At 42.8% G+C, this 24,780-nt stretch overlaps 1 protein-coding gene across 1 annotated transcript in view; it reads right to left on the bottom strand.

Moving 5' to 3' along the window:
• Positions 1,676 to 24,780, bottom strand: part of DGKG (diacylglycerol kinase gamma) — a 159,475-nt gene continuing 136,370 nt past the window's right edge. Inside the window, exons 22-24 of the mRNA XM_018050170.1 lie at positions 18,468 to 18,588; positions 16,073 to 16,133; positions 1,676 to 4,841 (exon numbers count right to left, since the gene is read on the bottom strand). Of these exons, the coding sequence (XP_017905659.1) occupies positions 4,743 to 4,841; positions 16,073 to 16,133; positions 18,468 to 18,588 (281 nt within the window). The 3' untranslated portion in view covers positions 1,676 to 4,742. The remainder of the gene's footprint in view (positions 4,842 to 16,072; positions 16,134 to 18,467; positions 18,589 to 24,780) is intronic.

Below are 24,780 nucleotides of genomic sequence, written 5' to 3'. Positions count from 1 at the left end.
CAAACTGCTAATAAGAACACCAACAGAAATGCAAGCTCTCTTTTGGGCGTAACACTGTAACTCTTTCCTTTAACTCAGAACCGCTGAGGAAAGATCACCACCACCACTAGCTGCCCTTGAGGGCACCAACAATTTTGGTCAGTCTCGCCATGTACCAGTGTGGTCTAACTGGTCAGTACCCACTGATCTGGAAACCTCTCTGGGAGTCATTTTTCACTCTTTCAGAAAATGATGGACGCTGAGGTTTGCTCCTCAAAAGGAGGTAGCAGATTTAACTATTGATTTAACACTGATGCCTATAAAAATAGTTTCAATAGCTTTTCAACAAGGTAGATCAGTCACTACTTGTTCCTCCCCAACTAGGTCAAGGTTCTTTCTATAAGAACAGGTGGTTGTTCAACTTCTCACAAAACAGCTCTTTCCATGTTTTGCCAGCTAGCTTCAAAAGTGGTCATTAAATTGAATAAACATTGACTCTTCCCACAACTGTGTTCTTCAGACCTGGTTCACTCCTCTGGACCAACATAGTCTGACCTTTATCATGTTTTTCCCTTAATTTCCCCCCAATCCCTTCTCCATTCAGGAAACAAGGAGGCCAGATCCTTGATTCTTGCTTGAAGACATGTAGATCAGAACAATAAAAGTAGTTAAACAACCACAGAAGAAACTAGAAAGAGTGTCTTAAGAGTAGAGACTCCTTGTCCTGGAAAAGCACTTTATGGAATATTGCAGAGGATGGTAACTTACATGTTCCCATATCCCTAGAGAACAAAAAGAAATGGTGGGGTTAGGGCAAGTTTCTAACTTACTGATGTTGCCAAATAAATCCCCTTCTTTCTTCTAGAAGGGGATCTAGTACTTGATCACAGAACTGTTTGTGCATGGAGCATAGATACCAGTATTGCGTGAAACACATTTTAGGAAATTATGGTTTCAGATGTGCTGCAGAAACTTAGACTAGACTTTGGAGTAACTTCCTAATTGATGGTCAGATCCTGGAACTGGTGGCCAAGGAACACGGTTTCCTTCCTTGGATGGTTGGTAGATTCTTCCTCTCTCTCCTCACCTCTCCCTTTAATATCAGCACTAGGCATCCGCCTACCTGGGAACATCGATACAGGGGATCTGGGGGTCTAGATCCATCCCATCCCCAGATTCTATTTTTATGAATCCCAGTCACGGTAGTGTTCCATGGTAGGTGCAGCCTAGCTAGGACAGGAGGTAGCTAAGGGTTTTGGCCAAGAGGAGAGGGGGCTAGAGATGGGAAAAGTTGATGCAATTATTTTTGGCAGGAGTTGGAACCAAAGCAGCAGGAGAGAGTAAGTTTTAAGACTCTCTGGCAAGGCAACTTCCTAATCTGTCACTGGGTATGTGTAAAAAGTGATTAGTGGGTCTCTATATTTATCATGATTACTCACAAATATGTAATTTACATAATATATACAGCACATTAAGTACTATGTCACCTTATATAATGTGCATATGTATAATGTATATGCATGTTATGTAACGCCAGTCTGGAGGCTCTTCCAGATTCTGCCAAGTATTTCCTAATTTATTTGGCAATTTCAACATATCTTTTCCATCTGTGGAAAGAACTCTCTTGAGAGGAGCTGGTCTCTGACCTGAAATATAATCGTTCTACCAAATCTATCTCCATTCTCAACTCACTGGAGGAAACCTACAAAGACCAAGTTATAATAAGATGCAACACCTCATCCATTAGTCCAGAGACACAGAATGTATTGAAGATTTCCTGTTTCATTTTTATTGCCAGAGGGGTAGAAGTGTGTGGGGGCAGGTGAGAACATGTCTGTGCATGGTCAGAATCAGATAAGATGAGGAATAAGGGAGGATTTTCCCCTGACTGCCTAATTTTGAGAAGTCACTAAGTTATATTAAGCCTTGTTTTCCTCATTATTTAGATGGGGTTAATAATACCTTCTCCAGTCTCAGGGGTTGCTGTGAGGAGCACTATGATGAGGTACTCCACAGTTGGAAACTACAGTCCCACTAGTTAAAAGATGAGTTGCAAAGTCAGATTAAACAACATCACTAGACTCAGGTTACAAAACTGTTAAGTACAATTCCATCAACATTTGTTATACTCTGTGGTTTTAAGGAGGAGAACATGGGACATGTCTTTCAAGCAACATTGCCAGTCCTGTGCACCCGAGTGGGCAGGCAGGGTCCAGTCTCTGATGGGTGAATCTCTGAGGCTCAGTCTCATCTGTTGACAGTAGTACAGTGTCTCAACAGCCCCAATCTTGGGGGGTTGGGGCAGAAGCACATGCAATAACTTCTATAAATGTCTTACAATCAGTGACTTCCAAACTGAACCTGCCTTCATTTCAGAAGCAAGTGGCTTCCAAGAGTATCTGCTGTCATTCTGGAGCTTGTTGGTCCCATCGCAAGGAGCCCATCATTCAGGAATTCTTCAGGGGTTTCCCTTCGTCTGGTGTTCCGTGCTGTTAGGTTGAACGGGACGGTTCTAGATCTCTTATCTGAGGCGGTCCTAGATGACTGCTTCCTTAAGAGTTATGAACAGTTTGTACATACAATCTTAACTTTCCCTTCTTTGCACAAAGTTCCTGACCCAGTGTGAGGAGATGAGAGGGAGTTTAGTGGGGTGATGCCAAGTGGGTACAGGTTTGCTCTTCAGAAATCTCAGAGGGGATAGGGGACAAGGTGAACGTTTCTTTCTACCAACGAAGCTCTCCACAGGCTTGCCCTTGGGGAAGGCAGTGATGCTCGTGGCAGTGGAATGAAGCCCACTGAGCTCTGCCAAGACCCCTCTGGCTGGCACTTCCTTGCTGAAGGTGCCTTTGTCCTCCTGCGCCTCTCTGCTGAGGTCATTCCTGCAGCCAGAGTGTTTCCAGATTTAAGACACGTGGAGAGTTTAACCTGTCTACTGACCAGGTTAGGGCTTCCCCCGTGTCTCAGCAGTACAGAATCTGCCTGCCAATGCAGGCGATGCGGGAGATGTGGGTTTGAACCCTGGGTCAGGAAGGTCCCCTAGAGAAGGGCATGGCAACCCACTCCAGAATTCTTGCCTGGAAAATCCCATGGACAGCGGACCCTGGTGGGCTATAGTCCACGGGGTCACAAAGAGTCTGACACGACGGAGCACGCATGCACACACTGACCCGCTCAGACCTGAGAGAGTCTCCACAAGCATGGGGGAGGCCCTTATTTTCTCACATGGGCTTGTCCCGTCCACATGTGTACCACATGCTCATTCCTCCCTGGCAACCTGGATCTAAATGGAATCACTTCTCAGTGACCAGAAATGACCTTATTCCAAGATGTGTAGGTTCTTTTCTCTACTAAGTATCTTTTTAGTGGCACCGAGTCCCAAACCACTTTAGCCAAGATACCATGGACAAGTCTCTCAACTTCCCTAGGACTCAGTTTCCTTATTTGACAAATGAGAAAGTAAATCCTGCCCCTCATAGCTTTCATAGTTGTTCTGAGAATAGAAATTCTCAGTCTCTTTATAAGAAGATACTTCAATTTCCCTTGAATCCTATGATCACCAGGGAGAAATGTGTCTTGACAATGAAATGGCAGAAACAAGCATTTCTTTTTCTTTCCCACTTTCAATTCTTATACTGCATTTTTTTTTCAATTAGGAAAAATCCATGAGTAAATAAATATTTATATATATATAAATATATATATATATATATATATATGCTACATATATGTACACACACTGAAGACCTGCAGAAGGGTCTTCAGGTCGTTCTTTGGGAGTGGCAAGTACAAAGAGGCAGGAGGGAACAGCCTGAAGGCTTGTCTCCTGGTCTCCTCAGCGAAAGGCCCTTCCCTCCCATCTTCTTTGCCTTCAGGAATAGTCTGCCACCAGGCCCTGGAACTCAAACAGGAAACACGCTTTGGCTTGAAAAAGAAAGAAGCTGGGGGTGTTTTTTTTTTCCCTCTTCCCTTTTTACACAATATTATGACACCGATTTAAAAAATAAATCCCAGTTTCTCTGCTTTCCCTCCCAGGTGTTCATAGAACTAAGAAAATAAATACCACATCTAAGGTGTGCTGTGCACGCAGCTCTGGGGGATCTTGGAGCCGGCTCTAAACAAGCACACCATCACCAGAAGGCTTCAGGAGAACCACTAGTGCCCACTGACAACGTGCAGAACCAAGAAGGGAAACACAGCTTTCCACAGCCTTTCTGCCTCCTCAGCTAGTTCAGGGAGAAGCTTGAAGGACAACTGGGAGACCAGCATGCGGGTGCCAAGCCCTGCCAAGGGCTGCACTCTGAGAGTCCGAGGCCGTCCTGTCTCCGCACAGAGGGATCTTTGTGCGAGTTTTCTGGAACACAGACTCTTTTTCTTGGCCACATCCGACCTCAGCATAGGCAGGAAACCTGCAGCCTGCTCCTTGCAAGCGGCCGTGAGGAAACTTGCAGGGCTGGTGGAAAAAAGGGGGATTTCTCCTTCAGTCTCAGAAAGTCCCACTCAAGGCCTTCTGGGAAAGTGAAGGTTGCTGCACGAGCCAGCCACACCCTGGAGAATCCCAAGACCACTCAAAATGTCCTGGCAGCACTGGCTCTGGTGGGGATGCATCCATGGTTGAAACAGTGGATGAAGCTTTCTTCCTGAAGAGTGGCTTGGCTTCCGTTGGTTGGAGAAGAGTATGGTGTTTGTGTGTGTGCATGTGGGTATGTGCGTGTGTTTCAGCTTCTTGTCTTCTCTCTTGGTTGAACTGGCGTTGGGCACAGTGTCTAGTCCTTTGAACGGCTTTTCCTCCTCAGTGAAAAGAAGCTGCTCTTCTGAGGGGGCCCCATCATCATAGGCGCTTGGTTCTTATGAGTAATTTTAATCTAAAAGTAAAGACGGAGAAATGAATTAGTGGCCTGCAAACCCCAGGAGCCTATGGGAGAGTGACTTGCAGAGAGAGGAAGGGAGGCCAGCTTCGAGCTGGAAGGAGCCCCATGCAGAAGGACGACTGTCCTTGAACAGCTTCACAATTGGCAACTGGACCCTGAATGGTGCTGGAAGCAAGGGGCGGAAACGCTGGGGAGAGACAGGTGTGAGCTTCCCACGTGGTGATCAGCTCGCACCTGTCTTGTGTCCTTGCTATTCATAGACTCAGAATGTCACAACCGGCGGAGACCTCGGGACCATCTCAGTCAAGCCCTCTGTAGGACAGATAAAGGAATGGAGACCCCCAAGGCTCTGCTGAGCCTCAGGTTAGCCTAAGGTTGCACAGAGAGGGGCAGAACAGCCAGAGTCCCACTCTTCCCTGTTCCTGGCCATTCCTGCCCAAGCATAGAGACATAAATCAGGAGCTCCAAACTGACCTAGGACCTTGAATCTGACCTCTGAACCAATCGCCACTCATGTGGATAGTTTAAAAGTGAGTCTTAGGCATTTCCTCTTTTCTTAGTCTTCCAGGGGAGATCCAACTTTCTTAAAAAAGCTTTCTTTCTTTCTTTCTTTTTTTTTTTTTTTTTTTACTTTTAGGTTTAATGAGTGTTTTCTCCTGCAAACATGAAGTTTGCAATTGGAAGTGAAAGACCCTGGTGAAGTCTTTTTTCCTCTTTCTTGCCAACCTTACCTTCAGGGCGTGGGTTCAAAATGCTTGTTATCTATTTGAATGTGGCCTAGTGACCCTGATAATCTGCACTCTCAGTCTTATCAACATTTATCAAATAGGAAGATGAAGTGGGAACAAGAGGCATTTAGGATTCAAAGACCTGGATTTGGGTCTTAGAACTCCCCCTTCTTTGCTGTGGGCTTTTGGACAAATCATTTAGCCTTGATAATCAGTGCTTGCTGAACTGTAAAATGATAGTAACATTTGTTCTAGTTTCCTCACAAAGTTGTGAAGATGAAATGACAGTCAATGAAAACCCAGTGTAAACAATGGAATGCACCAATTAAAAACTTACCCTATACTGGAGAAGGAGAAAGATGTATGTCAAACAGAATCTGGACACCAAGAGGGGAAAGGGAGGGGTGGGATGAACTGGGAGATTGGGACTGACATATACATACACTACTATGCAGCCATGAAATTAACAGACGCTTACTCCTTGGAAGAAAAGTTATGACCAACCTAGATAGCATATTCAAAAGCAGAGACATTACTTTGCTGACTAAGGTCTGTCTAGTCAAGGCTATGGTTTTTCCTGTGGTCATGTATAGATGTGAGAGTAGGACTGTGAAGAAGGCTGAGAGCCGAAGAATTGATGCTTTTGAACTGTGGTGTTGGAGAAGACTCTTGAGAGTCCCTTGGACTGCAAGGAGATCCAACCAGTCCATTCTGAAGGAGATCAGCCCTGGGATTTCTTTGGAAGGAATGATGCTAAAGCTGAAACTCCAATACTTTGGCCACCTCATGTGAAGAACTGACTCACTGGAAAAGACTCTGATGCTGGGAGGGATTGGGGGCAGGAGGAGAAGGGGACGACAGAGGATGAGATGGTTGAATGGCATCACGGACTCGATGGACGTGAGTCTGAGTGAACTCCGGGAGATGGTGATGGACAGGGAGGCCTGGTGTGCTGCAATTCATGGGGTTGCAAACAGTCGGACACGACTGAGCGACTGAACTGAACTGAACTGAACTGAACTATGTATAAAATAGATAACTAATGAGAACCTACTGTGTAGCAGAGCGAACTCTACTAAGTGCTCCGTGGTGACCTAAATGGGAAGGAAATCCAAAAATTGGGGGTGTGTGTATACACACAGCTGATTCACTTTGCTGTACAACACTGGAAAGCTATACTGTACTCTAATAAAAAACTATCAAAAAGAAACAGTCTATGAACCCACTCTCATGGCTTTTGCCACCTATTCAAACGACAGTGTGATCCCAGAGAACAACGGACGAGCTCTTGAAGAGCCAGACTCATCAACATGTTTAAATCAACGTAGGATAAACCAAGTGGTGTCAGAAAGAAGGTTCAGTAAGGAATGAGAAGAATCTGAATGGAGCAACTGAGGAAGCATTTTAAGATCTGAAAGGAAGGGAAGAAAATGTATTGGTGAGAGAGAAAGGGAAGGCACTAGTTTGAGGGGCCACATACCAACTGGTTGAGTGTGGACCACAGGATGAGAAGTGAAATCAGGGACACCGGAGGGGAAGCTGGTGAAGGGCTTTAAAGGGGAGGTGGCAGAGATTGGGTTTAATATGAGGTAATGGGAACCATGACAACTTTTTAAGCTGGAGAATTCACTAGGAAAAAAAGCTTGAAAGGAATTATTCAATAGCTGTTGTCAGGATGAGCTGGAGTGGGGGAGTGTCTGGCTAAGAAGTTCTATTGCAACCTGGGTTTAAATTTATAAGGCTGCAGGTTGTGAAAAGCAAAAGATGGGACCAAAAGACACTGTGGAAGAATGAGCTTAACCTGGGGGAAGAAAGCTTTAAATGACTGTTAGGTTGGTTTCCACCAGCCTGGAGATATAGGAGGCGAATAGTAAGTCTCTCTGCTTTGGGGTGGTCCCCAGAGGAGAACACCAAGGACACTTCAAGCACCATTTTGCATGATTATGGCATCGTCTTTATCTCAGAATTCAGGGAAGTGAGGCGCAGACGACAGGGGGCCCTGATACTACTCATCTGTGGCATGCAATTTAGCCCCAGCTGATGGCAGTATTTGTGGCAAGAAATTCATCCTATTCACCTTGGTATTTCCTGAGAAAGCACAGAACTGGTACCTGCTATGGAAGTACTGACTAGTTAGCCCAGCCAAGAAGAACGAGGGATATCCTGTCAGTGGAGCTGGATGTGCTTGGGGCAGAGTGGCAGCTGGTGCACTGCTTACATTTCCCGCTGATGGAGCCCATTTTTTTTAGACCATGGAAGACCTTTGCTTCTCCTTTTTCTCCCCCTAGCTGACCAACTTATTTGCTTGTTAGCACCTCCTGGGCAAAGAGGAGGAAGTGAAACTCAAATCCCTCCCATTTGGGTTTTCAGCAGTTTTGAGAAATGTCTTGATAAGGTAGGAGTTTGGAGATGCTGGGCAATGTGAGGTTTTGCGGTTTGTGGATTCTAGTACTACAAGCGTGAGAGGTTAGTCTATAGTCAGTCATCCCTTGGTATCCATAAGGAATTGTTTCCAGGACCCCTGGGGATACCAAAATCCATGGATGCTGGTTTTATACAAGCCCCTTATGTAAGATGGTATAGTATTTGTGAATAACCTATGCATATCCTGTATCCTTTAAGTCATCTCTAGATTACTTACTGCAATGTAAATACCTAATGTAATGTAAATGCTATGTAAATAGTTGTAAATACAATGTTAATGTTATGTAAATAGTTCCCAGCACAGAGCAAATTCTAGTTTTGCTTTTTGGAACTTTCTGGAATTTTTTTTCCTGAATATTTTCTATTCAAGGTCGGTTGACTCCAAGGATGTGAAGCCCATGGATGTGGAGGTCCATTACTTTCAAATTAATTTATGGTCTTTCTTTTTTCCTTCACTACCTTTTATATACACTAGAGTTTCTTAGGGCTCTCTTCTGTATCATTGATTTACCTATCCAATATTGGGCCAATTATCGTAGCTATATAACTATTTTAATATCTTGTGGGAAGTTCTTCACAGCTCTTTTATAAAATGCCTTAGCTATGGCATTGTTTTGTCAAGTTAAAAAATTGCATTGGAATTTTGTTTGGGGGTCCCTTTTAGAAACATGGGATGTGTCTAAATTCAAATCTTTTAAAAAAATATTAACTAAGTCTTGCAGTCTTCTTCATCTATTTTTCACAATTCGGCTTGGTATTTTGTTTTTATTTGTTGCCATATAATATTTCAGCTTTTTTCTATTATGTTCTTCCGGTTGGTTATTGCTCGTATGTACAAAAGCTGTTAATTTTGTCTCTTTCTATATAGCTTCACTGAGATAATTTAACCTATGAGGTTTTCAGTTGATTTTATTAGATTTCTTTTACATATATTACCTGCAAATAATGACAGTTTTGATTCTTTTCCAAATAGTTATATCTCTTTTCTGCTTCATGTGTTTTGCACTGGTAAGAATTTCCAAACAACATTGGCATACGTCTTATCCACAATTTTAATGAGAATTGTACTACTGTTTTACATTAAGTATTAGTTATTGGTTTAATAACTAATTATTTTATTTTGAGGAAATGTCTTCCTAATCTGAGTTTTGCAAGAGTTTCTAATCTTTAAAAATCAGAAATGTTCAATGTGTTTGAGTATTTTGGGTCATCTATTCATATTACCGGAGAAGGCAATGGCAACCCACTCCAGTACTCTTGCCTGGAAACTCCCACGGATGGAGGAGCCTGGTAGGCTGCAGTCCATGGGGTCGCTAAGAGTCGGACACGACTGAGCAACTTCACTTTGATGCATTGGCGAAGGAAATGGCAACCCACTCCAGCGTTCTTGCCTGGAGAATCCCAAGGACGGAGGAGCCTGGTAGGCTGCCATCTATGGGGTCGCACAGAGTTGGACACGACTGAAGCGACTTCGCAGCAGCAGCAGCAGCATTCATATTACCATGTAATTTTTCTATCTAAACTTCTATTAAGGAGACTTCCTTAGGGAAGGGAATTAACATATCCTGCTACACACCAAGCCTATTAATATAAAAGTTTTTATCCTTTGTATCTAATAACTTTGTGCTGTGCTTAGTCACTCAGTCCTGTCTGACTCTTTGCGACCCCATAGACTGTAGCCCACCAGGCTCCCCTGTCCATGGGGATTTGCCAGGCAAGAATATTGGAGTGGGTTGCCATGCCCTCCTCCAGGGGATCTTCCCGACCCAGGGATTGAAGCCAGGTCTCCTGCATGGTAGGTGGATTCTTTACCATCTGAGCCATCAGGGAAGCCCAATCTTTATTTATTTGGCTGAGTTAGGTCTTAGTTACAGTATGTAGGATCTAGTTCCCTGACCAGGGATAGAACCTAGGCCCCTGCATCAGGAGCTCAGAGTCATCCACTGGACCACTGGGGTGGGAAATGGTTTTTGTGTTAAATAAGGCAATTAGTTTTGTTAAAAACAAAAAACTTTAAAAAAGACTTTCTTGCACATTTCTTTGATATATTCTTCTTGAGGAGTGACTGATTCTTTTAATATGTTGTTCAATTCTATCTACCAATACTTTGACAATTTTTAATCATTCATATTTGAGATTGATCTGTAGCTTTCTTTCTTTTTCTTTTTTCCCCAGCTGCACCATGCAGCAGGCAGGATTTTCTTTCGCCAACCAGGGATTGAACCCATGTCCTCTGCATTGGGAGCACAGAGTCTTAACCATTAGATCACAGAGGAAGTCCCAGTAGCTTTCTAGTTTTAAGCACAGCTTTTGTTAGATTTTTCTGTCTGTCTTAATTCTATGAAATGGATTGGATAGCTTTCTATCTTTGTCTATTCTATGGAACAAAGACTTCAAATAAATATTTATTTCATAACAGTATGGAAGAACTCACCAGTAAGATCAAATATTTTTCATTTCATTAAGGGTTACCTAAAATTTTTAAAAAACTTTTTATTTTACACTGGCGCATAGCCAGTTAACAATGTCATAGTTTCAGGTGGACAGCAAAGTAACTCATCCATAACATACATGTATCCACCCTCTCCCAGTGTTCTCTCCCATCCAGGCTGCCATGTAACACTGAGCAGAGTTCTCTGTGCTATACAGTAGGTCCTTGTAGGTTATCCATTTTAAATGGAGCAGTATGTACAGGTCCATCCCAAACTCCCTAACTAGCCCTTCCTCCCACTCTTCCCCCAGTGGTTACCTAGGATTTTTATCAGATGTTCAAGTTTATTAGAATCAAGATAACTATAAATGTCATATAATGTCTTATAATTAAATAAAACCATTACTACATTTATATTTATATTATATATATTTTAAATATATATCTCTAATCTCTTTTTAAAATTATGTTTTCAAACATTTCACATTTAAAGAACTAGTTCTGTATTTTTCTGTTTTTTAAATTATTTAATTTCTTATTATATCTTTTGTTTTCTTTTTTCTGCTTCTCCTAACTTTGTTTTATTACTGTTCTTTTAATTTGGGGATTATATATTATATTTTTTCCCTTTTCAAATGATGGTAACATATGAGACTTTGAATTTATTTCCAAATATGCTGCTGCTGCTGCTAAGTCACTTCAGTCGTGCCCGACTCTGTGCGACCCCAGAGACGGCAGCCTACCAGGTTTCCAAATATAGCTTAGGCTATATTCTAAAACTTTTGAATGAGAGCCTTCTAATTTTATTATTTTTTAAATAGTCAATAATATTGGCTTTGATCCCCTCTTAAATCTATTCTTTAGGAGAATGTAATAATCTGATTGGATTTCATTTATCATTTAATCTATTATTAATTTATAGTTTTATTGCTTTGTGGTCAAATAAACAACCTTTATAATATCTGTTATTGGATTTTGTTTTTTTCTTCATGAACTGGTTTATAGTCTATTTTAGTAAACATCCTGTGGACCTTGAAGAAATTAGATTTGTTTAAGGCATAGTTATTTCATCCAAGTTTAATTTTTGAATGAATGTCGTATAATTGACATATGACATTATATTAGTTTCAGGTGTACAGGTTAATGATTTGATATTTGTATATAATGTGAAATGACTACCACAATAAGTCTAGTTAACATCTGTCACCATAGTTACAAAATTACTTTTTCTTGTGACAGGAAATTTTAAGATTTACTCACTTGAGTTCAGTTCAGTTCAGTCGCTCAGTTGTGTCTGACTCTTTGCGACCCCATGAATCGCAGCACGCCAGGCCTCCCTGTCCATCACCAACTCCCAGAGTTCACCCAGACTCATGTGCATCGAGTCGGTGATGCCATCCAGCCATCTCATCCTCTGTCGTCCCCTTCTCCTCCTGCCCCCAATCCCTCCCAGCATCAGGGTCTTTTCCCATGAGTCAACTCTTCACATGAGGTGGCCAGAGTTAGCAACTTCTAAACATGCAATACAGTATGATCAACTATAGTCACTCTGCTGTATCACATCTTCAGGACTCCTTTATTTTATAACTGCAAGTTTGTACATTTTTACCCCATTCACCCATTTCACTTACCTTGCCCTCCCTGCTCCCACCTCTGAAAACCCATCAGTCTACTCTCTGGATCTCTGAGCTTGTTTTTTAAAAATACAAGTTTTATGTCATCTATGTTTTTTTTTTACAACTTGACCTCAAAGACAGAAACAAATATTTTAAAGTCTCTCAATAACTGTCTTTTTGTAAGTTTCTTATGTATCTTTATTCTCAGAATATACTACATCTATACAGTTTTTCACCGGCTGTTCACTGATGGCTCAGTTGGTAAAGAATCTTCCTGCAGTGCAGGGAGACCCAGGTTTGATCCCTGTGTTGGATAGACTCCCTGGAGAAGGGAATGGTGGCCCACTCCAGTATCCTTGCCTGGAGAATCCCATGGACAGAGGGGCCTGGTGGGCTGTAGTCCATGGGGTCGCAAAGAGTTGGGCACAGCTGAGCGACTAACACTACTACTACTAAGAACACTATACAGTTTTTCACAGTATAAATGTTGATTCTATTATTAGACAAATTTTTATGACCATTAGATCTCAAAATTGAGTGTACTTTTTACTAAATAAAAAGTGACTTTCTTTATTCCACTTTATGTTTTTGGCATGTTGGAAGGTTAGTTTGCCCCAAGTTATCATATCTTACTTTTAATTTCTCTATGCTCGATAAAGGATACGATAAAAATTTACATTTTTGTTGCTTTAGATGTATCTCTTTACAAGAAATGTATCGACGCATTTTAACCCAATGTGGGAGTTTTGTTTTTCTAATAGGGAACATAAGCACATTTATGGTATTTTGTCATTATTGATATATTTAGTCCTAACTTCTTTTATCTTAATCAAAGCATTTAAAATGTTTGCTTGTTTTTCTCTTTTTTGTGTTACACTGAGAGGGTTCATAAAATTTAAGTGCTCCCAGATTCAGAAGGTGTCTACCCTGTTTTTAGTTTCACTAGTAATTATCTAGTTACTAAATTTTCTTCAGATTTACATTTTTTAATTATCAACGTGAAATGAATTATCAATTATCAAATTTAACATACTTTTACTATTCCTTCAACAAGGTCTCCCACGTGCTTTCAGTCTCGGTGAATATCACTTTAGGTTTGGGATCCAAGTTACGAATGTTTACACTATCTTCTCTTTCAAAAAATGATTTTTGCCATTTGGATTTAGTTGCATAGCCATATTCAACACTTTGTTTCTTCATTCTAATTTGCTGTTGTTGTTCCGTCGCTCAATCATGTCTGAGTCTTTACAGCCCCATTAGGCGGCAGCATGACAGACTTCCCTGTCCTTCACCATCTCCTGAAGTTTGTACAAACTCATGTCCGTTGAGTCAGTGATGCTATCTAACCATCTCATCCTCTGTCACCCCATTCTCCTTTTACCTTCGGTCTTTCTCAGAATCAGGGTCTTATTTCCAATGAGTTGGCTCTTCATATCAGGTGGCCAAAGTATTGGAACTTCAACTTCTGCATCAGTCCTTCCAATAAATATTCAGGGTTGATTTCCTTCAGAATGGACTGGTTGGATCTCCTTGCAGTCCAAGGGACTCTCAAGAGTCTTTATCCAACACCACAGTTCAAAAGCATCAATTGAACACTCAGCCTTCTTCATGGTCCAACTCTCACATCCATACATGACTACTGGAAAAACCGTAGCTTTGACTAGATGGACCTTTGTCAGCAAAGTGATGTCTCTGCTTTTTAATACTGTCTAGACTTGTCATAGCTTTCTTTCTAATTTAACTGGTTTTAATTTTCATCAAACATTCTTTTGTTGCTGTGATGTCCTATCATTAAGCCTTCAATTCTGAATCACTTCACTGTTAGTGAGTGCCTTCACTCAGGAAAACGTTTCATAAAGGGTGTTTTAACTTTTGGAAGTTTAAGAAGGACTTCTGTTACCTTCTGCTATGGACTAAACTGTGTTCCCTTCCAAATTCATGTGTTGAAGCCCTAATCCCCAGGGTGACTACATTTGGAGATATGGCCTTTAAGGAGGTGCTTGCATGCTCAGGCATATCTGACTGTAGCCCGCCAGGCTTCTCTGTCCCTGGGTTTCTCCAGGCAAGCATACTGGAGTGGGTCACCATTTCCTTCTCCAACGGATCTTCCCAACCCAAGGATCAAAACCATACCTCCAGCATTATCAGGTGAGCTCTCTACCACTAAGCCAACAGGGAAGCCCGTTAAGGAGGTAAATAAGGTTAAACGGAATCATAAAGGTGGGGCCCTAGTCCAATAGGACTGGTGTCCGTACGAGAATAGGAAGAGACATCAGTGGTAAATGCACACAGAGAAAAGGCCATGTGAAGACATGGTGCAAGAGCTTCCATCTGCAAATCAGGAAGACAGGCCTCACCAGAAAGCAACCCTGCTGACACCTCAGTGTGGGACTTGGAGGCTCTAGATCTATGAGAAACTATGCTGTTTATGCCACCCAGTCTGTAGTATTTTGTTAGGGCAGCCTGAGCTGACTAACATACCTTCACATATGACTGTATACCATAAAATCACTGGGTTTTATTTATTATTATTTTTTCATAGTAAGTAGTAATGTCTGAAGGGTGGCATGGAGAGAGAGCAGGGATTGGAGGAATGTTTGGCTACTTTAAAACCAGTACTTGGATCTGGAGGAATGGCAGTTCAGTTTCTAGATATCACTGAGCTGGGTAGCCAAGGGTTTGCTTTCTTCCAGTTTTTTCTTTTTTCCTTTTAGGAGACAGGAGGACTTTGGATAGAGTTTTCTTAATTCAATTCTATCAAAATTAAAAATAGTACAAATTCCCTCCATCCTTCCCAACTAGGGTGAGATATTATTAGATTTTGCTATAGTGTATTCATCCTTTTCTTAGACTTCATAGAAGCCAAAAGATTGAGGTAAGATTTTACAGAAAAAGTTCTACTTTTGATATCTTTTATAAAAGATGCCATTTTAAAAAGTCTTTGTCTCTAGGGACTAACTTGGCAATTTGTAGAAGTTACACAGAGCAAAGAGTTATAGAAATAAACCTACAGTTCAGGCCCAGTAGCTATCTCGTGAAAATCCTTTCTCTAGTAGAAGACGAATTGATGTTCTGAAGGGCTCCAAACAGCAGGTTCTTGAGGTATCTGAATACTCCACTAGAGTGAGGAAGCTCAGAAACACAAGTTCTGTCTTTTGAAATTCACACACTCACAACAGTATCAAAGATGTTGCTAACATCATATTCCAGTTAACACCCTGGGCTCTAGATACCAGGACAGTGGTTTCTCTTTGCCATAGAGAGTCTAGTTGGGTTTCTGAGAACAAACTGCCAATGAACTGGTAAGGCAGGGAATGGGATTGTTCCCTTTATTTTTGTTTGTTCATTTGTTCAATTCTTTATTCACCTTTCAACAAATATTGTGCAACCATTGCAAAACAGGCACAGTCCTAGGGGATGGGTAACATGGGTCACAGAAATGCCATAAAGGCAACAGATAACCTATGAGGTTACACTTTCAGGGGCGTTTTCAGGTAGTTCCTCGGGGTTGTGGGTGCATCTGGGGTGCAGCTTGCCTGTGCATTGTGGGAATTCTTCCCCAGGAGCCCGAGTGGTCATAGTAACTAGGTGGAATTCTAAGGTCAAGTGTGCAGATTTTGCTCCACATAAAGAAGCATTTTCCAGTAATTAGGCTTGTTCATCAGTGTAACAGTCTTCCTTTTGGGTCGTAAGTTCCTTGCCCCTAAAGCAATTCAAGTGGAGGCTCTCAAGGATACTGTAGATGGAGCCTCAGAGTTCACCCAGAACTATAAGCTCCTTGAAGACAGGTCTATGTCTCCTTTGGTTTTGGAACTGGTGCCTCCCAGTGCTGGCTCATAGCACCTAACCAATAAAAGCTCAGCAGATAAATGAATGGATGGATGAACTAAGTGGAAGAGAAGTTGTGCTGGATGATCTCCCAAAGCCCCCGTAATTCAGAGACTCAGAATTTCATATTAGGTCAGTGCCCCAAAGGGATCCCAAATAAAACTTCTCACCCTCATCTCAAAGATTGGTATAACTCACCGAGCATGGCGGCTGCATCCAGGGCTCGCCGTCCACTTGCATTGGCAGCAGCTTGTTTGTCCTGGAGACCGGAGAACAGAGAGAGCACAGTGGGCTTCTTGGAGTTGGAGAATGAAGGCTGTCCTTTCCAGGGAAACAGAAGTTGAAAATGGAGCCACCTAGGAGTGATTCTGAAGACTCCTGGGGGGCTTGTTGAAAACAGATTTCTGAGCTCACCTCAGGGGTCCCAATGTGGCAGGTCTGAGTCAGGCCTAGGGGTCTGTGTTTTCATAAGCACTATGGAAAACTCTGTTGCTCTGGTCCTCAGACTATTTTGAGAAACATGGCCCCGAATGAGCAGTGAAGTCCACAGGAATCTGGGGAGAAGTGGCCAACAAGTATGGCAGCACCATATCTAAGTGGACCCCTAATCAAACAACCAGCCAGAGGGCTTGCCCATGGTGCCAAAAACTCCACTGTGAAATGGGAAAGGTTATGAAATAGGGAAAGGCATGGGTTCTATGTTGAGTGAGCAGTTGCATAATGTCAGTGAGGTAATGTCTCCTACTTATACGAGGTACAGCTCAGGTCTGAGTGTGTCTTGCCTTGCCTCCAATCCTCAACCATCCCCTCTTTTATCTCCTGAACAAAAGTAGACATTATGGTTGCATGGACTGTGGACCTGGCTTAGCTGGGGAAGCAGGGTCATTGGGAATGTGATCCCTACGGGTAGGCAGAGGGGAGAGGAGAAAGCCTTATTTTCTTGCTTGGGTCAAGGCTTCTTTGGCTTATGGACTGTTAAGGCTGAGAGACAATGGAGAAAAGGTAGGTCCTTTTGGAGGTCTCCGGTCTGGGCCAGCCAGGAGCAGTTGCCAGGCACTGGCCAGAAAGCCCTCACCTGGGTCTGGCATCTGCCCTGTTTCTGAAATTATAAAATGAGGGAGGCAAGCTGTTTTGATGTAGATGATTCCTCAACTGACCCTGAGGATATTTAATAACAAAAACCAATAAACCTAATAATAAAACAAATAATAAAAGGAAAGAGTAGAATTTTGCTTTTGTGGCGTGAGGAGATTATGTAGGGAATGCCCAGGGGGCTAGGGCTCCTGACTCAACCCCTGTTTTTATGTGGAAACAGAAAATATCCTCTCTCTTACACATTTTTTTTTTTCCAAATTCTTCAGGAATCAAAATTCTCTGGTCCACATATGTTATGGCTTAGATGTTCTAACAGACTGGATCTACTTGGTGTTAAGAGTCATGGAGAAAGGAATTACAGAGATGAACTTGGAAAACAGGTCCCAGCAACACAACAGCCCAAAAGGAAAGAGAAGCAAAGATCTGGGGAATAACAGAAAGGACAGGAGACACAGAGGGAATGAAGAAAGGGGGTTAGTGGGATAGATCAGGGAACAGCTCTGGGGACCTCTATGAAGGATGCAGGGTGGCACTAAGAACAGATATTCCCCCAAAGAACTCTGAGGACATTTCACCCAGGATAAGGGGTAAAAGGGTTCTGTGTTTAAACAACTTTGGGAAACCTGCACATGGGAGTCCCCTCTAGGAGATCCCCAAGACACACTGTAGAAATTAAATGGGAAATGGAAAGGAATAAGGACTCTGGAAATAATAATGCGGAGAAAAATCTGTGACTAGTTGCATTTATTAAACAGAAGCAACCAAAAATCAGAAGATCCCCTCCATTAGACCCCATCTGGTAAGGAGCCTGTATTGGCTGACCTACATGGTCCACACTCTAAAAAATTGTCATCCTCTTTATCAATTATGATGGGTTTGCTAACGTCAGTTTAGCTCTACAAAGGTATATGGGACTGTTTAATAAAAGTGTTTCTGAGACCACTATCCAAGAATGAGCAGTGTAGAGCAGAGAGTCTCAGTTCAGTTCAGTCACTCAGTCGTGTCCAACTCTGCGACCCCGTGAATCACAGCACGCCAGGCCTCCCTGTCCAACACCAACTCTCGGAGTTCACTAAAACTCATGTCCATCGAGCTGGTGATGCCATCCAGAGCAGAGAGCCTGGTTTTTGTCAAAGCTGCCCTCTGTCGTGCGTTGAGCATTTCAATATGGAGATAAGGAAGGCAAGGAGTTGAATCTCTGGTTCTCTGGACCTCATCTTACAATCCTATTTCTAGAATTTCATCCATTCATTTTAAGAGAACGGCAAACTGGTTGTGGTGGGACCCTCCAGTTGATGTCCTGGATGGTTGTTATACCTGGTTTGGAAAGTGGTCTCCCAAAACATTCTTTATCAATGTTATTGAACTTCTACCCCCACCCTGCCCCCACACTCGCTGCACTGAAATCTAAAGAGGGCTTTCAAGGTGTTATCTGTAGGAATCCGGGTGGGGGTGGGGGGTGGGGGGGCACGGCCTGCTGGGTGACGAGGAAACGTACCTGATGGAGACCGAGGAGCACTGGGCTAGCCTCCTGCCTGCACTCTTCAGGCCAGTGTAGATCTGCCCCATTTCCATGGCTCCCTCTAGCCCCACCACTTCAAGAAGCTGGTCACTGAGGTCTGTGGAGTGAGACAAGCAGAACCAGTGTGTACACATGTCTCTGTTCCCCAGTGTGGTTTGGGCCAGACGGTCTAGTCCCCAGATGGCCTACCTAGAACTGTCAGTGTCTTTCCGCTCCCACCAAACAGCATTTCACCCTCATTCTGAATAGGGCATTTCCCCAGAAGTCAATAAATGTACCTTTTCATAAACAGAAACCTGGTTCCAGTGAAAAAAGCTTTTGCTCCAGATTGCATGATCATGCATGCACTGAATAGAGTGACATATCCAGAAGTTTCTTCAAAGGCAGAGTAATGTAAAGGATGAACCATCTGTTTCTGAAATACCTGGCCCCCCGCCCCCACCTTGCAGCTAAAGACACACTGGTTTGGGATTAGGATAGGAAGGAATGCTGATGAAGGTCATTATCCAGAGCTGGATCAGGTTTCTCTTCCCTGAATGCCTGAATAACATCTTGGCCCTACTGATGATGACTGATGCTTAATTAACTTCAAATTTGGCCTGCGGTAAGCCAGTGGTGAGCCAACCTCCTTGGACATCCTTGGGGGAAGTCAGTGACCTCTTTCAGGACACCAGGTGCCTAATCTGAGCCAAGGAAAAGAATATTTCACCTACATCAGATTATCCTGGGTCCAAAGTACAAAAAGAGGGACAGAAAATATGAGTCTCAGGCTCAGAGTCACATAGGATCCATGGCCTCCCACAGTGGGAGTTGCTTCTGATTCAGCACCTAGAAGAGATCCTTTCTTTCCAAAGTTCCTGGGACTCGGACTGTGACTGTCCAACTTCTGGGGAAAGCAACGGCAGGATTAAGGTTTGATGTTGGCCCAAAGACTCATTTTTACAACACAACTTTTATTTACTTAAAACAGAGGCAAAGTAAAAAGGCAGATTCTTTAAAAGCTTCCATTCCTCCTTTGCCTACCAAAGCAAGTGTAATTCTCTCATAGTTTGTGGCTAATCACTAACATCCTATTAATATTCACAAAGTAGAAAACTGCTCTATGTTAATGTTTTGCTTCTTTGGCAGATGGCTTCTGTCTTCTAAGGTACCCATGCTCAATTGCTTCAGTTGTGTCTGACTCTTTGTGACCCCATGGACTACAGTCCGCTAGGCTCCTCTGTCCTCCAGGCAAGAATACTGCAGTGGGTTGCCATGCCCTCCTCCAGGGAATCTTTGCCACCCAGGGATCAAACCCACATCTCCCACGTCTCCTGCATTCCAGACGGATTCCTTACCGCTGAGCCACTGGGGAAGCCCATCTTCTATGGTGTCTCCTGGTATAACGTGATACTGTTTATTAAGACTGGCAAGGGGATATTTGGGTTTGTCTTTCTTGTTCAGAAGACTATTGATTAAAAAACATTCTCTTGACAAATATACTTCTTTTTTACATTCACTTCATTCTTTCTACCAATTTTTATTGAATACAAATTGTGTGCAGGACACTTTTCTATCTCTTTGGAACTCAGCTTATAAGAGGTGTAGGATCTAATATGGGAGGTAAGACATATATACAAATAGTCATGTACATAAATTTAAAATTATAAACAGATCATAGGAGAAATGTTCTGTTAGAATGGAAGCTTGAGTGGAAGGAGCTAAATATATCTTTCCCAAAGTTAATGAAATCCTGTATATGACTTTATGGATATTCTTCTAACGAAGACAGGTAAACTATTGGGCTGCCCACAAATGTGTAAACATTGCTAAAGTTTGCTAACCTACTGATGATCACCGATGAACATCAGCTGCCAACAGATACACAAACTGTTAGTCTCTCTGTGATGGCACATAGGTTGCCTCCTTTATACCCACTGACACTCCCATTTTTCTTCTCTGCTACTCCTTTTTTTCACATGTGTGAAAAGATACAGTCTCCTTAAACCCTCCATCTCATTTGGACTTTAACAAGTCCAAAGAAGCCACAAAAGGGCAAAGTTTGTTTAGGAGAATGCTCCAGGCTCTTTTAAGGAGTTTAGATCCAATAAACAGTGAACGTCTAAGCCTCTAGTCAATTAATTCCCTTCTTACCCAAGCGTGTTGAATAACCATTGGATAGTTTAGCTTACTGTGTCATTTTACAGTGTCTGTGATATCCATAAGGGTTGTGAATGAGAGAAGGAGGAGGAGAAGGGGGAGGGGAGGAAGAACTGGAGGGGGAGGAGGGAGGAGGGAGTGCTTAGGGGTGGGGAGGGCGGGGGAGTTGTACTGGGGTGGGAAAAAGGAGGAGAAAAGAGAGGCAGAAGTTTCTCTGTTGGCAGAGAGACAGATGTCTTTTAAAATGTTGCTCTCTGTACCAGGCTTTGGTGTCTAACAGTGCTGTGATAGTTCAATGTTTTCCCTCCTTGAAACATTCCCTCGTAACAAAATGTTCTAAGAAGCAGGGGACTGAACAGACTCAAGTGTTTCAGCTTTTACAATGTCTTGGTCTTTTAACAAATTTCCCTGTTGAATGGCTTTAACTCGAAAAGTTGTTATCACTTCCCACACATTACCTTGCAGCTATCACTTCCCACACATTACCTTGCTTCCTGGCTCTAGAAGAGATGTAATCCAGGCTGATCTCATCAGTGTGGTGGGTGGGTGGGCGGGGGGCAGGGGGTTTACACAGATGTGGGACTGGGGGGCGGAGAGGGGATAAGTGCAGGAGAATGGGCAAGGATCTTGTTATACTTTTGGCCACTCCGCCTTTGACTCTGAATCTCTCCTGGCATTAAGAGGCTCGGATGACTCCTGACTGCTACTGCAGGAAGGCTGACTGCTCTTCTGTCTCTCTCCCCTTGCCCGACTGATCTTTCAGCTTAAAATGCCTACCAGGAAGTTCTGAGGTAAAGAAATATATTTAACTCTGCTTCCCAAACCTGCTGGACCACGAGACTCTTCTTTTGTGTGACATCTATGAAACAGTTTTGTAGGTATCTATGGTCGTTTTCTTTGGAACACATTTTGGGAAATTCTGGCATCACTTAATTCCCTGTACTTCCTTTAGCACACAGATACTTATGCAGAAACTAAATCTGGAGTTAAAATGAAACAGAAACAGAGTTACAAGTCAATGACCAGGTACACAGAACACTTAATGTTCAGAACATAGAATCCAGGATCAGGACATCTGCTCTACCAGGTGTCCTGTTTTACCTTGCTGTGCTGTGCTTAGTCGCTCAGTCAAGTCCGACTCTTTGCGACCCCATGGACTGTAGCCCCCCAGGCTCCTCTGTCCATGGGGTTTCTCCAGGCAAGAATACTGGAGAGGGTTGTTGCCATGAGCTCCTCCAGGGGATCTTCCCAGCCCAGGGATCGAACCTGGGTCTCCCACATTGCAGGTGGATTCTTTACCATCTGAGCCACCAGGGAAGCCCAAGAATATTGGAGTGGGTAGCTGATCCCTTCTCCAGGGGAACTTCCCATCCCAGGAATCGAACCGGGGTCTCCAGCACTGCAGGCAGATTCTTTACCAACTGAGCTACCGGGCAAGCCCCCTGTTTTACCTCAGGTATGAATGACTCAGAGAGTGGTTTTCGGCAATTCATATCATCTCCATATTGTTTCTATACTCAAGTCACTTGTATTTAAGATGGAATGTCCGTGTACCTTAGTAAAACAGGAATGCGTCAATTCACTCATTCAACAGTTACTGAGTGACAACCATGTGCCAGACACTGTGTTAAGAACTGGGAATACAAAATGTTCAACTCTTCAAGGACTCTTAGCCAAGAGGGAGAAAGTGTTAGGTGTAGAAAATGTTGTGAGTAAACTACTGGAAGAAGGATGCCTGAGTAACTGATTCTGGGCAAGGTATGGAAGGAAGGTGCCACAGACTTAAGCAAGGTCTTGAAGGATGAATGTCAAGATAATTTGCTGGGTTAAGAGGAAAGAAGGACATTTCAGGGACAGGGATGGTTACGTGTAGGACTGGATAGTCACTGGATGCACAAGGAAACTAATTTAGCAATAAACTCACTTGGCAGTGTCACTGGAAAATATAAAAAGGTATTTCTACCTAGTTAGAATTACTATTTAGAGATTTGCTTTCTATAAAACTATCAAAAGAGGGTCTCTGGGCTGGGCATCAACTTGCTGCAACCATAGAGCTAGGTCTTTCAGCACTTTTCTTGGTAACAAAGCATTATTCCCGGCTCTATGTGAAGCAAACACTTACTATATGCTCTCCAAGAAAGAATAAAGATGAAGAATGGGAACACGGGATTAGGAAAAAGTGGAAGCAAAGACAGAACACCATGGGCAGCCATAGTTGTTCCAACCTGGTGCATCTCATTCAGCCTCCAGTATAGGATTTTATAAATGCACAGCTGCTGATGTCACACCCATGGCAAAAACTCTTCGGGGGCACCAGCCGTGATACTGGGTGCTGGAAAGGGAAGATGAAATGTGCATTCTTTGACACCTATGATCAGAGTGTAAACTGGAAGAGAAGTTTTTAGAAGTTTGGTAATGAGTCTAAAACGTTCATACTGTTGATTCATATCTTTCTTGATGTTGATCACAAGAACATTGCAAAACCTAAGTTCATACAGATATGAATATTGTGGCATCAGTTATTATAGTGAAACTTCTCCCTCTCCCATTTCTAGGTTTATGAAAATGGTAAATTATATGGTATCATACTATAGAACTATTATAATGCTTACAGATTTAAATAACACTAAATATGTATATGTTATAATTTTAAGTGTGAAGGCAGAATGTAAACTTTTACAGCATGTTCTCAACTGTATAAGAATGTGCATATAAGACAACAAATTCCCCCCAAATCTTAACAGTTGTGAGTTCTGGGTCATTAGATTAAAAATGATTATTTTCTACTTGATGCTTTCCTAGTTATTCTGCATTTTCTAAGTATGTATTACTATTTCAATTTAAAAGTCATTTTAAAATGCCTATTAACTGCCATTTATACTTGGAAAGATGTAAGTTTCCTCACCTGATGCCCAAGACCCACCCCCATTTGGCGAAAGGCTGCCTCCGCAGTGTTTTCCTGACATCACAGGGCAAGTTCCTGCTGCAGACACACACAGCAACATGAAGCTCCCCCAGAAACCTCACTGTTCCCCTCTCTCCTGTGCTTCCACCTCTGCTGTATCCCTGCTTGAAACACTCTCTTTCATTTTTACCTGCCCATCCAGACTTGGCTCGAGTGCCATCCACTTCAAGAAGCCTCCTGGACCTCCATGCCTGCAGTCAGATTTAGATATTCCTCCTCAGATTTTCCCAGGTAGACATATATGGTCAAAGGAAGAACAGGGTGCTTGCTGTATTGCTGTGGGCAAGAGATGGCTGCAGTAATCAGATTTATGTTGAACAGAGAAGGAGATGATGGACTAGGCAAAAAGGGAAAAGGCACGTGAGAGACTGGATGAGTTCCAGGGGCGGCTGTTCTAAGATGGCTGGGAGGACGTGTTGCAAGTGGGGCTAGTATGACACGTTCAGTGGTGGCAGCTGAGGGACAGGGTTCTGATGGAGATCAGAGTCAAGGAGAAAAGAGGCTAGGTCAGTGGCTCCTCAACTTTGCTGCATGTGAGAATTACCTGGGGGGTGGTGGTATTTAAAAATAATGATGCCGAGGTTGCCCCTACACCAGTTAAATCAAAATGTGTGGACCTCCTACTGTATAGCACAGGGAACTATATTCAGTATCTTGTAATAACCTCTAATGGAAAAGAATCTGAATATATATGTATATGTATATAATGAATAACAGAATCACTCTGCTGTATACCTGAAACATGGTGAATCACCTAAACTTCAATGAAAAATAAAGTGTGAGCCTGGAGCCAGGCATCAGTATTTCCTTTTAAAGATCCTCAGGTGATTCCAAAATGCAAACAGTTTGGGAACCCCTGGGCCAGGTTACTGGGTAGATCATTCCCATGGGCCAGTGATTCTCAGAGTGTGGTTGTTTCCAGGGGAGGCCGAGCGGCAGCACCAGCCTCACCTGGAAACTTGTTAGAAGCGGAAATCCTCGGGCCTCACCCAGACCGACTGAATCAGAGACTCGAGGGGCTGGGCTGGGCGGTCTGTGTTCTAACAAGCCCTCTGGAAGAGTCTGAGGCACACTCAAGTTGGAGAACTCGAGCCTCAGGCAATAAAACTGCCCCAAACATACGCAGGAGTTGGCGTGAAGAAAAATGTAAACAAGTTACTTCCTGACTGCTTTGATCCACAGCTT

The sequence above is a fragment of the Capra hircus genome, chromosome 1 (assembly GCF_001704415.2).
Source record: "Capra hircus breed San Clemente chromosome 1, ASM170441v1, whole genome shotgun sequence".
NCBI lineage: Eukaryota > Metazoa > Chordata > Mammalia > Artiodactyla > Bovidae > Capra > Capra hircus.
The sequence above is the reverse complement of the archived record's forward strand: the minus strand, read 5'-3'. Positions and strand labels throughout refer to the sequence as shown.